At 44.2% G+C, this 12,334-nt stretch overlaps 1 protein-coding gene across 6 annotated transcripts in view; it reads left to right on the plus strand.

Moving 5' to 3' along the window:
* Positions 1–1,747: 1,747 nt before the first annotated feature.
* Positions 1,748–12,334, plus strand: part of LOC308368325 (pleckstrin homology domain-containing family A member 5-like) — a 112,639-nt gene continuing 102,052 nt past the window's right edge. For 5 of the 6 annotated variants that reach the window (XM_080842478.1, XM_080842479.1, XM_080842477.1 and 2 more), the window contains exons 1-3: positions 1,762–1,854; positions 1,962–2,038; positions 3,074–3,131. In XM_080842478.1, coding sequence (XP_080698604.1) covers positions 1,763–1,854; positions 1,962–2,038; positions 3,074–3,131 — 227 coding nt within the window. In that variant the 5' untranslated portion in view covers position 1,762. Of the gene's footprint in view, positions 1,855–1,961; positions 2,039–3,073; positions 3,132–12,334 lie in introns of all 6 variants that reach the window. The other variant, XM_080842482.1, reaches the window with a different exon arrangement.

The following is a 12,334-nucleotide window of genomic DNA, read 5'->3' on the forward strand; positions in this document are numbered from 1 at the left end:
AACAGGGCATTTAACAGTGTTGACATATTTCTGCTACAGCCAAGTGGCGTAGCCTTGTCTGACCTGCTGTGATCTTCCACTCCTCCTTCCATTTGCTCACTCTCGGCACTGCGTTCCCTCTGCTCTCTTCACTGTGCATTTGCTTCCCTCTTGCTGAAACTTCATCCCACACAAAATTAGCTAACCATACACTGGTGCTTCCTCAAGGGCTAAACTTCTACACAAAAAAATGCCTTGAGATTAATGCATTTTAACAGTTTATCCACTCAGCATGGAAGAAAAGGTAAAGAGAAGATATTGTAGGCTACTGATGTCTGTAATGTTACAACTAACCGCAGACTGTATTTTTGAAAGTATTGTGGCCCCACACACAGAGTCATATTGTGTTAGATCGCTATGACTACATACCCACAGGACTGAATTATTTCATGAAACCTTATTTTAGAAGTCAAAGACAATGACTTTACTTTGGTGCAAAGCTGTGTAGGCATCCTAGGATTGAGTGTTGTTGATGTTTAATCCACATCCCTGAGAATAGAGTGCTGACAAAATTTGATTTTCATTTCAATTTACTTTTCAAACCCATTTGTCTAACCACTGGTATTTATGCTTGGAAGTGCGGCTCAACTGACCCACTGCCTCACAACAATTGCGTTACCTCAAAGGCAGTTCACATCCGATCCAACGGGCTCCTTCAAAAAGCTGGCACCTGTGAAAAAAAAGTGCCTGGTAAGCAAAACGGCACAATGCCACCCGGCACAATGACCCCCCACAAGCTGCGCACAATCACTGTGGTGTTGAATATCTATTGTTAAGGTTGATTGTATAACCACCCTTGTGAAAAGCTGCCTGACACCCAGATCTGAGAGATTAATACAAATATGCATTAATTATATGTTTGGAGGATTACAGGGTCATCCTGGGTAGGGGAAGCTGTTGTTGTGTTCTTCTTGCAAACAAACTATTTTAACCATGCTTTGAGATGCATGACACTTCTTGTTTTTGAAAACAGCTGGTGGAGAATACTACCTTTCTATTATGCACCAAATGCAATGCAACAATGCATGCATTCTTCAGCAGAATATGGTTATGTACACCTGGACACTTAATTCAACCAATGTTTTACACAAAGCACTAAAGACCAGAGGAAAGACCTGCTTCTCATGTTCACACTGAGCAGCAGGGTCAGAAGAGCAACAGGTCGATATTGCCTGAGGTGGGAAGACAAAAATGAAGAAATCACATCACTGGCATCATACATTTTTTATGAATGTGAGTGTAAGGATGTAGTGGCAGAGTTAGCAGAACACCAACTATACTGGCAGAGTAACAGTCCAAGATATATTACTGCTGCAACAGAAACAGACAAAGTAAGGAGCGGAAAACCAGATCACTCATACTTGATGGGATTAAATATTAATCATTTCACACAATGCACAGGCAAGGGAAGAGAGTTAACACAGGAGTGCCAGCTAGGCCCACCTTTCAAACTCAAAACAACTGTAAGAACAGTGATGTCTTCATAGGATGTGATTGTGTAGCTCTATTGTCGGTGGCGTAGGCCTACTGTTTGGTCGTGAAAACCTTCTCAGTTCCACTTAGACCCGAACGAAGGATAAAAAAAAAAAAAACACCCTCTCTTCGGAGTGCTCCCGCCCCCCAGAGGTTCCTCTACTTGGATTTTCACTCTCTCGTTGCCAGGGTTTCCGTGTACGCGCGGCTCGAGCGGAGACGCGCAGCTCAAATCCGTGAATAGCCAGACATGGCGGCGGATCTAAACACGGACTGGATCTCCTGTCTCCCTTCTTCGTGGAGTTATGGGGTTACTCGGGACGGACGTATTTTCTTTAACAAGTAATTATCTACTGGATACACAGCCTGGATGTATTGACCATTCTTTCGACAGTAATTTTTACTCGATTTCCCCTCTCATGTTCACCTTTCCCGTTTCTTATCAACAGTGAAGAAGCAAAGAGTACAACCTGGCTACATCCAGTCAGTGGTGAGGCCGTCATCACAGGGCATAGGAAAACTCCAGGTAAGTGTCCACCTTATTAAAGTTTCCAGTGTTTCAGCTAGACTTGGGCTGTTTTAACACCAGTCATCTTTAAAGTATCAAACTCATACATGATCTCAGTTCCAACAGGGTAACGTGGTCGTAGTAACGTTAAGTTAACGTTACTGTTTTCATTTGAGCTGTGTCAAATTAACCACACATTCTTAATATTAACCGCGAGTCCGCTAATGTTAGCTTAATTTACCAGCTTCAGTTGTGCCAGCAGCCGTTAAAGTGGACACGTTAAACTGCTAGTCATTTTTAGGTGAGGTTAGTTTCGTTAGCAAGCGTTGCTGAGGTTGTCACAGAACCACCTGGCACTGCAGGTCGCGAATTTCATTACATTTAGAGACATCTCTGTTTGAATACAGATGTTGTATTGAATCAACGGCTGCCGTTATAATTATCCCGCGAAGTTGGAGCCTGTCAGCGCTAGAACACACACTGCGGTTTTTGAATTTAAAGCCCTGCGCGCGGTGATTGACAACCATGCAGCTCATTAGTGAGAGTTATGTGCTCCTCAACGTGATGAGCTAGCAAGCTACTCTGCGTTGAACTAGACCATACGGCGGGATCAGATAGCTTCAGCAGCACCACTGTATAATCAAATAAATGTGCACATTACATAATGTACTACTCTATAAGGTTGCTGCGCTCTTCTGTTGGCAAAACAGGAGACACTACTTATACAAGCAACATAAAGACTTTTCTAATTGACTTACAATGAAATAACAATAGGTAACATTTTGTGAGTACATAAGCTGATTTTGATGCAGCAACGAGCAGCATAGATTCTAGTAACACTGACGTCTACCTTGCTGCAGGAGGTCGGACAGATCAAACGGCTGGCAGCACCGTTTGTGTGACCATTTAGGAAGTGGTAGTGCAGACTCCACACTAATAACATGTAAGCCTTTAAGGGGTCTGAAGTTCAAACTTGATGGCCATAACCCCAGAACACAGGTCATTACATTCATGCTGATCTATGCTACTCTCTCTTTGTCCCTTACAATCCAGATTTACCAACTGGATGGGAGGAGGGATATACATTCGAGGGAGCCCGATGCTTCATCAAGTGAGTCAGTTATTCAAATCTGCAGGGCAGTCGGAAAGTTTTCAGACCCTTTCAAGATTTCCACATTTTGTTACGTTTCAGACTCTTAAAATGAATTGATTCAATTAATTTTCTTCCCTCATCAGTCTGCCCACAATACTCCAGAACGACAGAGTAAAAACAGGTGTTTGTAGTGCTTTGCTAATTTATTTTAAATTAAAGACTGAAATATAGAATTTACAAGTATTCAGACTCCTCAATTAGGACTTGGTTTAAGCATCTCTGGCAGAAATGACAGCCTCAAGTCTTCTTGGGAATGATCATACAAGCTTGGTGCATCGTTCTTTTAAAAGTTTCTCCCATTCTTCAGAATTCTTCAAGCTCAACCAGTTTGGATGGAGAGCGTCGGTGCACAGCCACTTTTAGGTCTCTCCAGAGATGCTCTATTGGGTTCAGGTCCAGACTTTGGCTCAACCACTCCAGGACTTTCAGAGTTTTCCCTGAACCCGCTCTTGTTTTCTTGGCAGTATGCTTCGAGTTGTTTTCTTGTTAAAAGGTAAACCTTTGTCTCAGCCTGAGATCCTGATCACTCTTGAAATGGGTTTTCACTCGGGATTGCTGTGTTTTTCTGCATCCATCTTTCCCTCTATCCTGACTCGTCTCCCAGTCCCTGACACAGAAAAGCATCCCCACAACATGATGCAGCCACCACCTTATTCGACTGTAGGGATGGTGTCACTGAGGTGATGCTCAGTGCCTCCTTTCCTCCATACATTGGGACTTGTGGCCAAATCATTCTATCTTAGTTTCATCAGACCAGAGGATTTTTGCTGCTGATGGCCGTTCAGGTGCTTTTTTGGCAAAGCCCCAATGTGCTAAATTCCTGGAGCCTTTCCTAATTATGTCCAATGAATTCAGTTAGGCACAGGTGGAGTCCAATCAAGTGGTACAAGCATCTCAAGAAGTAGGATGCACCAGAGCTCAATCGAACTATCAAGGGTTTGAATACTTACGTAGATGGGATAATTTGTCTTTATTTTTAATAAATGATCAAAACACTCATAGTTTTGCTATGTCATTGTGGTGTATTGTGTGTAGATTGATGAGAGAACATCAATTTAATCCATTTTATGATGAGTCTGAAATGTGCCAAAATGTGGAAACCCTGAAAGGGTCTGAAAGCTTTCAGAATTTGCACTGTATCTTCTTCTTGCCCTTCTCTGTCTCTTACCAAAAGCTGACAGCGAAGACCTAACACATGATGGAGATTGTCTGTCCTGGATTTTGGATGATGGACATGCTGGATGTTCAGTCCTGAATACTGACACACCCTGCCATCACTGTCATTGGATTGGACATGGCTGTCAGATATTGACGGGGGCAGGGTTTCTGGAGAGCTATATAATAAAGCAATAAATAACACTGTCACCAGACCATACAGATGGCTCTCAAACATTAAGTACTATAATACATAGTTATCTCGGAGCAGATGAAGTGTATGAGGTAAGATTGGTGAACACCTTTGCCAAGTGTAACTGAATGAAAATGGGGGAAAAGGAAGGGTGGGACTGGACACAGCTCACATGGACAACTCTGAGTCCAGCACATGGTTACATGGGAACCTTTACTCTTTTGTTTGCATGTTATATCTGCAGAGTTAATCATTACCACTCCACATGATTGCCCAGAGTGACAATATTGCTGTGGATTGTCCAGTGAGAGCAGTGTGTTGAATATTTTGAATTCAACTTCCTTGTTTGTCCTTTACCAAGGCCCTCCTTCCATGTTTAAATAAGCAGCCGTTAATGACATCACACTTTATGTTTATGCTCAAAATACTCCGTTAGCATTCTGTATGAAAGTAATTGGAAAAAGAGCCATGTGAGCCCTCCATACAATCAGGTGTTTAGAAATGCAGTTCTGCGGCAGAAGCTGTGTACTGTCTCTGTTTGAGATCAGTACTGAATGCAGTGACACTTGTGATCTTGGGCTCATAGAGGTCATGCTCATATTACTTGCTGTTCTAGGCACAGCATTTGTTGACTGACAGGTTTCTGTCATTTGTGCGTTCTCTCACACACACACACACACACACACACATAACACACACACAATATTCCTCTCTCTTGTACTCTGTCTTGCTTTATCTGTCTGGATGTAGAATCTGTAGTGTCAGCCACAGCTCAATTCTCTTCTACTGAAATGATTGTCAGCCCCAGGGGGCCATGCCAGCTTTGGCCCTGGTCCTCCTTTTCCCTGCCATGCCAGGAGGCTGCGTCGGTGCTGAGACTGGCTGTGTTGCACGGCGGCAGAGTAGACAGAGGGAATTGGTGGCACCAGTCTGTAATAAGCTCAACTACTGTTTGCAAGGAGTTTGGTTGAAGGAAGTGAGGCAGGAGAGAAGTCGCAGCTGCTACAAAACCTCCAAACAACGTCATGAAACATTCATGGAGGAGAGCTGCTTTACTTGTTTTGCTCCAACACCCCCCCCCCTTCTCTTTCTCTCTCTCTCTCTCTCTCTCTCTCTCTCCCTTTGCCCCTTTTTGTCATTTTTAGTCTCATATTACATGCGAGACAGATGGCAGATTGCCAGAGATCTGAGCTGAGAGGCAGCCGTTTAGTGCTGGGGCACTTGTGTCGAGGCCCTGGCCAGCCGGCGTGATGTAGATGACAGAGAGAGCCTTTTTATCAGCTGGCTGAAGTTTCCAGAGGTTCTTAATAAGGGCCTTCCATTCATCCTGAATAATGCAAGAGTGTGTGAAGGAGAGCTCTGACAGAGGGGTGGCCACTGGGGACCTCGACATTTGGCTCAGTTGGACTGGATGGTCAAAGATCCAACACTATGGCCACCAAATGCGCCGTATGCAAAACTCTACCCTCTCAGTTCTTTTTATTGGGAATGCTAAGCCAGGTCTTGATCTACTTTTGCCCTCTGGGTTCCCATTTTTCTGGCCTGGAAGGGGCTGGTGCGTGGCTCTCTGATCCCTGCAGCTCACACCTCTGAGCCCGTGGGGAGGGAGGGAGGGTGGTTGCGCCTCAGCTGTAACCTGCTAATGAGCACGTCAGCTCGGTGCCCGAGACGACAGCCACCGCAGGCCCTGTCACCACGAGCTGCATGGCAATTACAAGAGATTTTCATTGTAAAATGGTGAGGACTGGAACGACCTCAAAGGTTCGCAGGCTAGTTGAGAGGGTCTTGGGAGGAATTACTTGCGAGCACCCAGAGGTATCTCAGCTTTGAGGGAATGGTGTGAGGTTAGGTTAGGTTTGGTTGCTTTAAGGGGAGACAGGCACCAGAGGGAATATTAGTGGGCTGTGGTTGTGATGTATACATTCTTTTTGATCTTGGCTAGGAAGCCCCTGCCGCCCCCCCCCCCCCCACCCACCCAACCCCCCCACATCAGTTAACTGTCTCGGAAGATTTTAAGGCTTTGCCCATGGCATAATGCTGGCTTTCCTGATGCCTCAAAGAGACCTTTCAAGAGGTCAGTTGGCCAAGGTTGGAGGTGTTTTCTTTCACTCTGATGAAAAGAGGCATTTGTTATGGAGAGCCAGTGGGAGTGGCCAGTGAGGTTAACTCAGAGCCAGGGGAGAGTGATGTTGACGGCTGCCTGGGTTGAGGATCATCAGGACACGTGAACCTGCGGTGACAGGTCCCTGTCTCAGCTGCCTGGCCATGTTTCATCTCTCCCTCCATATCCCTGTCTTAGCCTGGCTCTTTCTTTTAAACCATGGTTTGTGGCTGTGGTGAGGTTGATACACAAGCTCCAAGAAGAATTGTTATTTGTTGTAAACTGAAACCCAAATTACTACCCTAACAGAAGCAAGAGCATACGGTTAGAAAAACACCATACGCACTGTCGCACAGTCTGTATATTTTCCCTGAGACCTGACTTAATTTTCAGAAACATAATTATGGTTTTGGCCAAGTTTTTCTCCTTGCTGGGAAGGAACTGCTTTGATCCATTTTTGGTTAACTTTGTGAGGGTGAAGAGTGGGTATAGGGCTTCATTTCTGATTTCATTATTTTTCTGTTGTTCCCTCCATGCCACTCTGTGTCTGTCTGTCTATAATTATCAGAAGTTATAGATAAGACTCTCTTATTGGAGCATCTGTTCAAACAGTTTCAAACTATTAATTACAAGAAGTTATTTGCGTGTTAGACAACTGAAATATTGAATCTTCCATTAATAGTTTTCAAGTTAATGAAAGAATTTAGGGATTTGACTCTGTCCCTAGTGTGACTCATTCTCTGTGAAACGAGACTTAATAAAGATGTCACAGTGTTGCGATCAAAAAGGCTAAATTAACTAAATTGGTTAAGTGCCATTTTGGGAGGAGGGAGACACTCAGGGCATGGCTGCTCTGAAAGACCGTGTCAAGGCTGGCGACCTCACAGCAGGCCCTATTAAAAAAGATATTGGTGCAGACGATGCCGACCCTTTGATGGAGTGAGCAATAGAGAAGAGGATGGGGTACTGAGGTCCTTACTGTGATAGTGTGTGATCGTGAGGGGTGACTTGGTTTGTTTCTTGAGTCTTAGCCTAAATGAGCAAAGCTCACCTGCGAATGGTAATCACGTAACTGGGCCAAGTATTCAGCGGGCCAGCCGATGCCAGAACACCTGAGCAGCCTTTTGCTTCTCCAGAGAGCGTGCAGCTTCAACTGACCCTATATGAAATGGGTGGGTAGTTACTTTAGTATGGAGACCGCTCTCATGGCTGTTATGGATTTGCCTCTTTCAGACAGAACTCTCACCTTGTGATGCACATAGAACATAAAAAATGCTGTCTAAAAGATCATCATCATGTCATCTCTGTAGTTTATGAGGCCTAAGCCCTTAGTCACACAATTATTACATTATCTGCCCTTTTTTCTTCCCCTGGTGATTCACAGGTGGTGTAATCTGTCCCATAATCTTGTCCTGTAATCTGAACCGATATAAAAGGCACACCTTTTGGGGGAGGGATGTGGGGAAGTGAGAAGCAGCTGTTTGGTGATTCAGGTTGTGTTCCATGAGTATCTCTCCTCTCTTTCGCTCCCTCTCTCTCTCTCTCTCTGAGATGGAGAGAGACAGACCCTCAGTCATTCTCTCAGTGTGGAGCCAACTTGAGATAGTTACGCTCAGTGAACCCTGTTATCACTGGGAGCCTCCGCAACCCGGCCCGCCTGTCTCCGCTCAGCGCCCCCGCTGTGAGAGCCGTGCTCTGAGTGAGCTGTGCTCTGAGTGAGCTCTCCACCATGCCACGGTGGTTAGGTAGAGGGAGCCATGAGTGGCACTGAGATAAGTTTAGGTGAGGTTGAAGAGACACGCCCCGGTACTCTTTCCCTGTGTGTGCTGCATGCAAAGCTGAGTCTGGTTTCCTTCTTACTGTCTCCCTACTACAGTTCATATCCGTCCTGTTTTGATTGTGTATTTGTAACTGCTTTGTTGACCGTTACAAGCAGGACAGGAAAGCAAATGGTTTAGAAACATAAGCGACTTCTTGCCCAGACCTTACAGTACTTTTGAGATCAGAAATACTTGGAATGCAGTATAGAATTTTACATATAGTACCAGGGAGTGATAGAGACTTAAACAAGTCAGTAAACAAGTCAAACTAGGCGATCAGAGGGCATACGGGGAAAGGCTCTGTGTACACACGGTTCATCCTCATAAGCACAAATACTGCACAGGAGAGGTCATCGTATTTCCCTCTCCTCCCTCCCTCCCTCCCTCCCTCCCTCTCTCTCCCTCCCTCCTGCTGAAGCATCAGCATGCCTCGCACCATTGCTCGTTGTGCTCCTGCACTGTCTGACTTGCACACACAGCGTTCTGCGTTGGGTAATTGATGACCTCATCCAGAGAAATACTATAGTGGCAAACCAGAAGAGCGATGTCAACTGATCCTGTCCCATCAGCGCACCTAAGTGCCTCCATGATCACGCAAAGAAACCCTGCCAGAGGGTGGCGGTGTCTGTTTTTGTTATTATTGTCAAGATTATTGCATCAACAGGCCCTCCCGACATGCTCAGACGATCCGTTCAGACAGATTTAGATCACATTCCTGCTGGCTCTTTTAGCTCTGTCTGTTCACACTAGATCTGATGAGAACTCTGCTGGAAATAAGGACATAGTCTAGAGTGTGTGTGTGTGTATGTGTGTGTGTGTTGAGTGGATTCCCCCCCCACACACACACATACACACAATCAGATGATCCCGAGCTTCCTCTGGGCAGCAGGCCCTTCTGGCAGCAGAGGCCGTGAATCTCTCAGCAGAAGGGCTTTATGGGTCCTGCTGTGGCGCTCCCAGCTAATGGGATAATCCAGATATCAGTGAATCAGCCTCCTCGCTTTTTCAAGCGCGCACTTTCCCTGTCTCTCACACACACACACACACACACACACACACACACACACACACACACACACAAACCTGTCTCTGCTTTGCGCTCACTAAAACTCACAAACATACACACAGACACACATAATCTGTCTTTTTCCAACTCCAGTCATACACAAACACACGCACACACACCATCCTGTTGTTCACCTCTCTCTCTTGCTCTCTCTCTCGCCTTCAGCACCACTCCCCCTCCTGTAGCTGAGCTGGAAGACTAATCACTTATCGAACATGCCTACCATCCCTGTGCAGGCTTTCTACAGATCAATGGCACATAGCCCAATCCTCTCCACCAGGAGCGACACACACTGATTTATGTCCCAAGCCACGTTGACTAATCTCATTCTTTTCTTTCAGGTCTACCGTGCGCTTTGAGTATTATTTTCTAGGCTGTATATTTTCTTTAAAAAGCCACAAACAGTCCGGAGAACACCAAAAAAGCATTGCAGTTTCTTATTGGGATTAATTATGCTTTGTATTTCTGTTAGACCTCAGCTTTCTTCTTCATTTACCTTCATGACTATTTATTTCCTACAGAGTGTAATTCATTCAGTGGTCTTATTAAAAGAGTTATGCCTCAACCAGTCATGATTAGAAGTTGGCAATGAAAGCCATTATGTTGCAAAGAAAGTCTAGTGTATGCCTCAGGTGCATTGTGTTTTGTGTTACATACCAAGGTACTCTTCCAGCTGGTTACATATAAGAAATACTCAAATTAATGAAAGGAGGGCAATAACGAATGTGCGTGCGTCCGTGCGTGCGTGCGCGTATGGATGGAGTTAAAAAGACAGAGATGGACAACGACAGAATATGTCTTTGTTTGTAACACAGGGTGGCCGCGGGTCATTTAAAAGTCTTAAAAAGTCGTAAATCAATTTTCATCAAAATAAGGCCTTAAAAAGTATTAAATTGTCTTAAATTCAGATTGCATTGGTCTTAAATATTTTTGTGCCATGTCAGTGCGAAAATGCAGGCAATTTGTTCTGCCAGGTCAAATATTATTTTTCCGGTAGCCGGTGCGCTGCGTTGTCTATGGTTAAGTCAGTGCGTAGACTACTGCGCTCAGCTAAACATACAAGTGACTAGATAGCCTACTAGCTGGCTAGCTTGCTAACTAGCTCTCTAGTCCTGTCAGTGCTATTTCCACACACTACACCACGCCCGCTAGCAATGTATTAATTTTACCTTACAACGAACTAACAGTTTATGGAAATTAAACGGAGGTCACATATTTATCACAGTGTGAGACGGCAAAAAAACACTTATTAGCCAGCTGTGCTGTAATCTGCAGTTGCTCTGATTTTGGGAGGTGGTCTACCTGTTGCTTTGATCGCTAACTTGCCAAGTGGCATCAAAACAGGTGATTGTGTCCTTGTAACCTACGAGGGCAAGAAGTCCAGGAGGGAATATGTAGGCCTTGTCACAGACCACGACCAACATGGAGTGGAAGTTCAGTTTTTGAGAAAAAATGATGAGCTGGGCTTTGTCTACATCATGCCAACAAAGGAGGACAAGTCATGGGTGGTGAGGAACCAAATTATTAGGCGCCTCAATCCTTTGGTGGACAACAGAGGCAGGCACCACTTCAATGAGGCTGTGCAGGCGGAGTAAGGGGGAAGAAAGATCCTACACTTCTTCATTGTCTACAATACTTTTGACAAACAAACATGTGAATAAATTATTTATTTATTGATCTTACCTCATGTCATTGTCAATGTTTATTATAATTGTAACACAAAATCTAAAGTGAACTGTGATTATGTAACAGACAGACGTTTACGCTGAAATCCATGCTGTTTTGCAGCCATCTTGCAAATCTTATTTATGAACTTAAAGATTTTAACTGATATTCTCTTAAAGATTTTAACTGATATTCTGAGGAATTTTTGGTATGATCAAAGGGCTATGATGTTTAAATTGTTGATTTCCCACACAGATGCCATGTGTATTTCAGACGCGTCACATCCATAACGGAATTACGTCACATCCATAACGCTGTTTTTTCCTTCTAAAACTCCACATGAAATATAAAATATTTAAAACACAGCTGTTTTTATGTTCAATGTGGACCCCTTTATCAAATGGATATCTTCATTTTGATATTGGTCTTAAATGTTCACAGAGTTTAATGAAAATGTATAATCACCCAAAAAGCGCTGTAATTTTCTGTCACATCCATAACGCACGTCTTTTTTGGCATTTTCTTAAACCTTAAACCTTATATGGGAAAACTGTTTTTTTTCTATCAATTATCCAAGATAGGAAGCCCTGAAAATATGCATCACCTCTTTAAATATTGAAAGAGAAAAAAATCTAACTAGGTCATTACAGTTGTCATTTTGAGTTCAAATGTCACGTCCATAACGCTGGAATTGCTACACTGTAACTCAATCCCTGGAATGCTTTGAGTAGTAGAACACGAACAATGGCCTATGTTTCCATTGTGCACTTTATTTGCAAATGTTATTTTCTTGCTGTCGTTCAAATGATCGGAACTTCTTGCTTTGTTTAGGGCTGAATCTCGTAGCCTAGACTTGAGGGGATAACCCCACCCCCCGGATTGCGCCACAGCCAGGGCTCCTGTTTATTGGTTTATCATCGTAGCCAGGGCTCCAGCCTGTTCCTTTATAGATTTTGGCGTTTTTTAATTTATTTACTTGATTTTATAAGCATGGCTCTCAAGTGTCACGCATTGAGCGTGACAGCCACTCATTTCGGTCTTTAGCCACGCACTCCCGCCACACATCGTATTTCTCACGCTCAAAAAAAAACCTCTAGGCTGTTTAATGTCCTGTAGCGCGCAAACATGACCTGGCCATGGAGGAATCAAGCACGTCTCCCC

Source organism: Sprattus sprattus (assembly GCF_963457725.1).
Source record: "Sprattus sprattus genome assembly, chromosome: 7".
In the NCBI taxonomy this organism is placed as follows: Eukaryota; Metazoa; Chordata; class Actinopteri; order Clupeiformes; family Clupeidae; genus Sprattus; species Sprattus sprattus.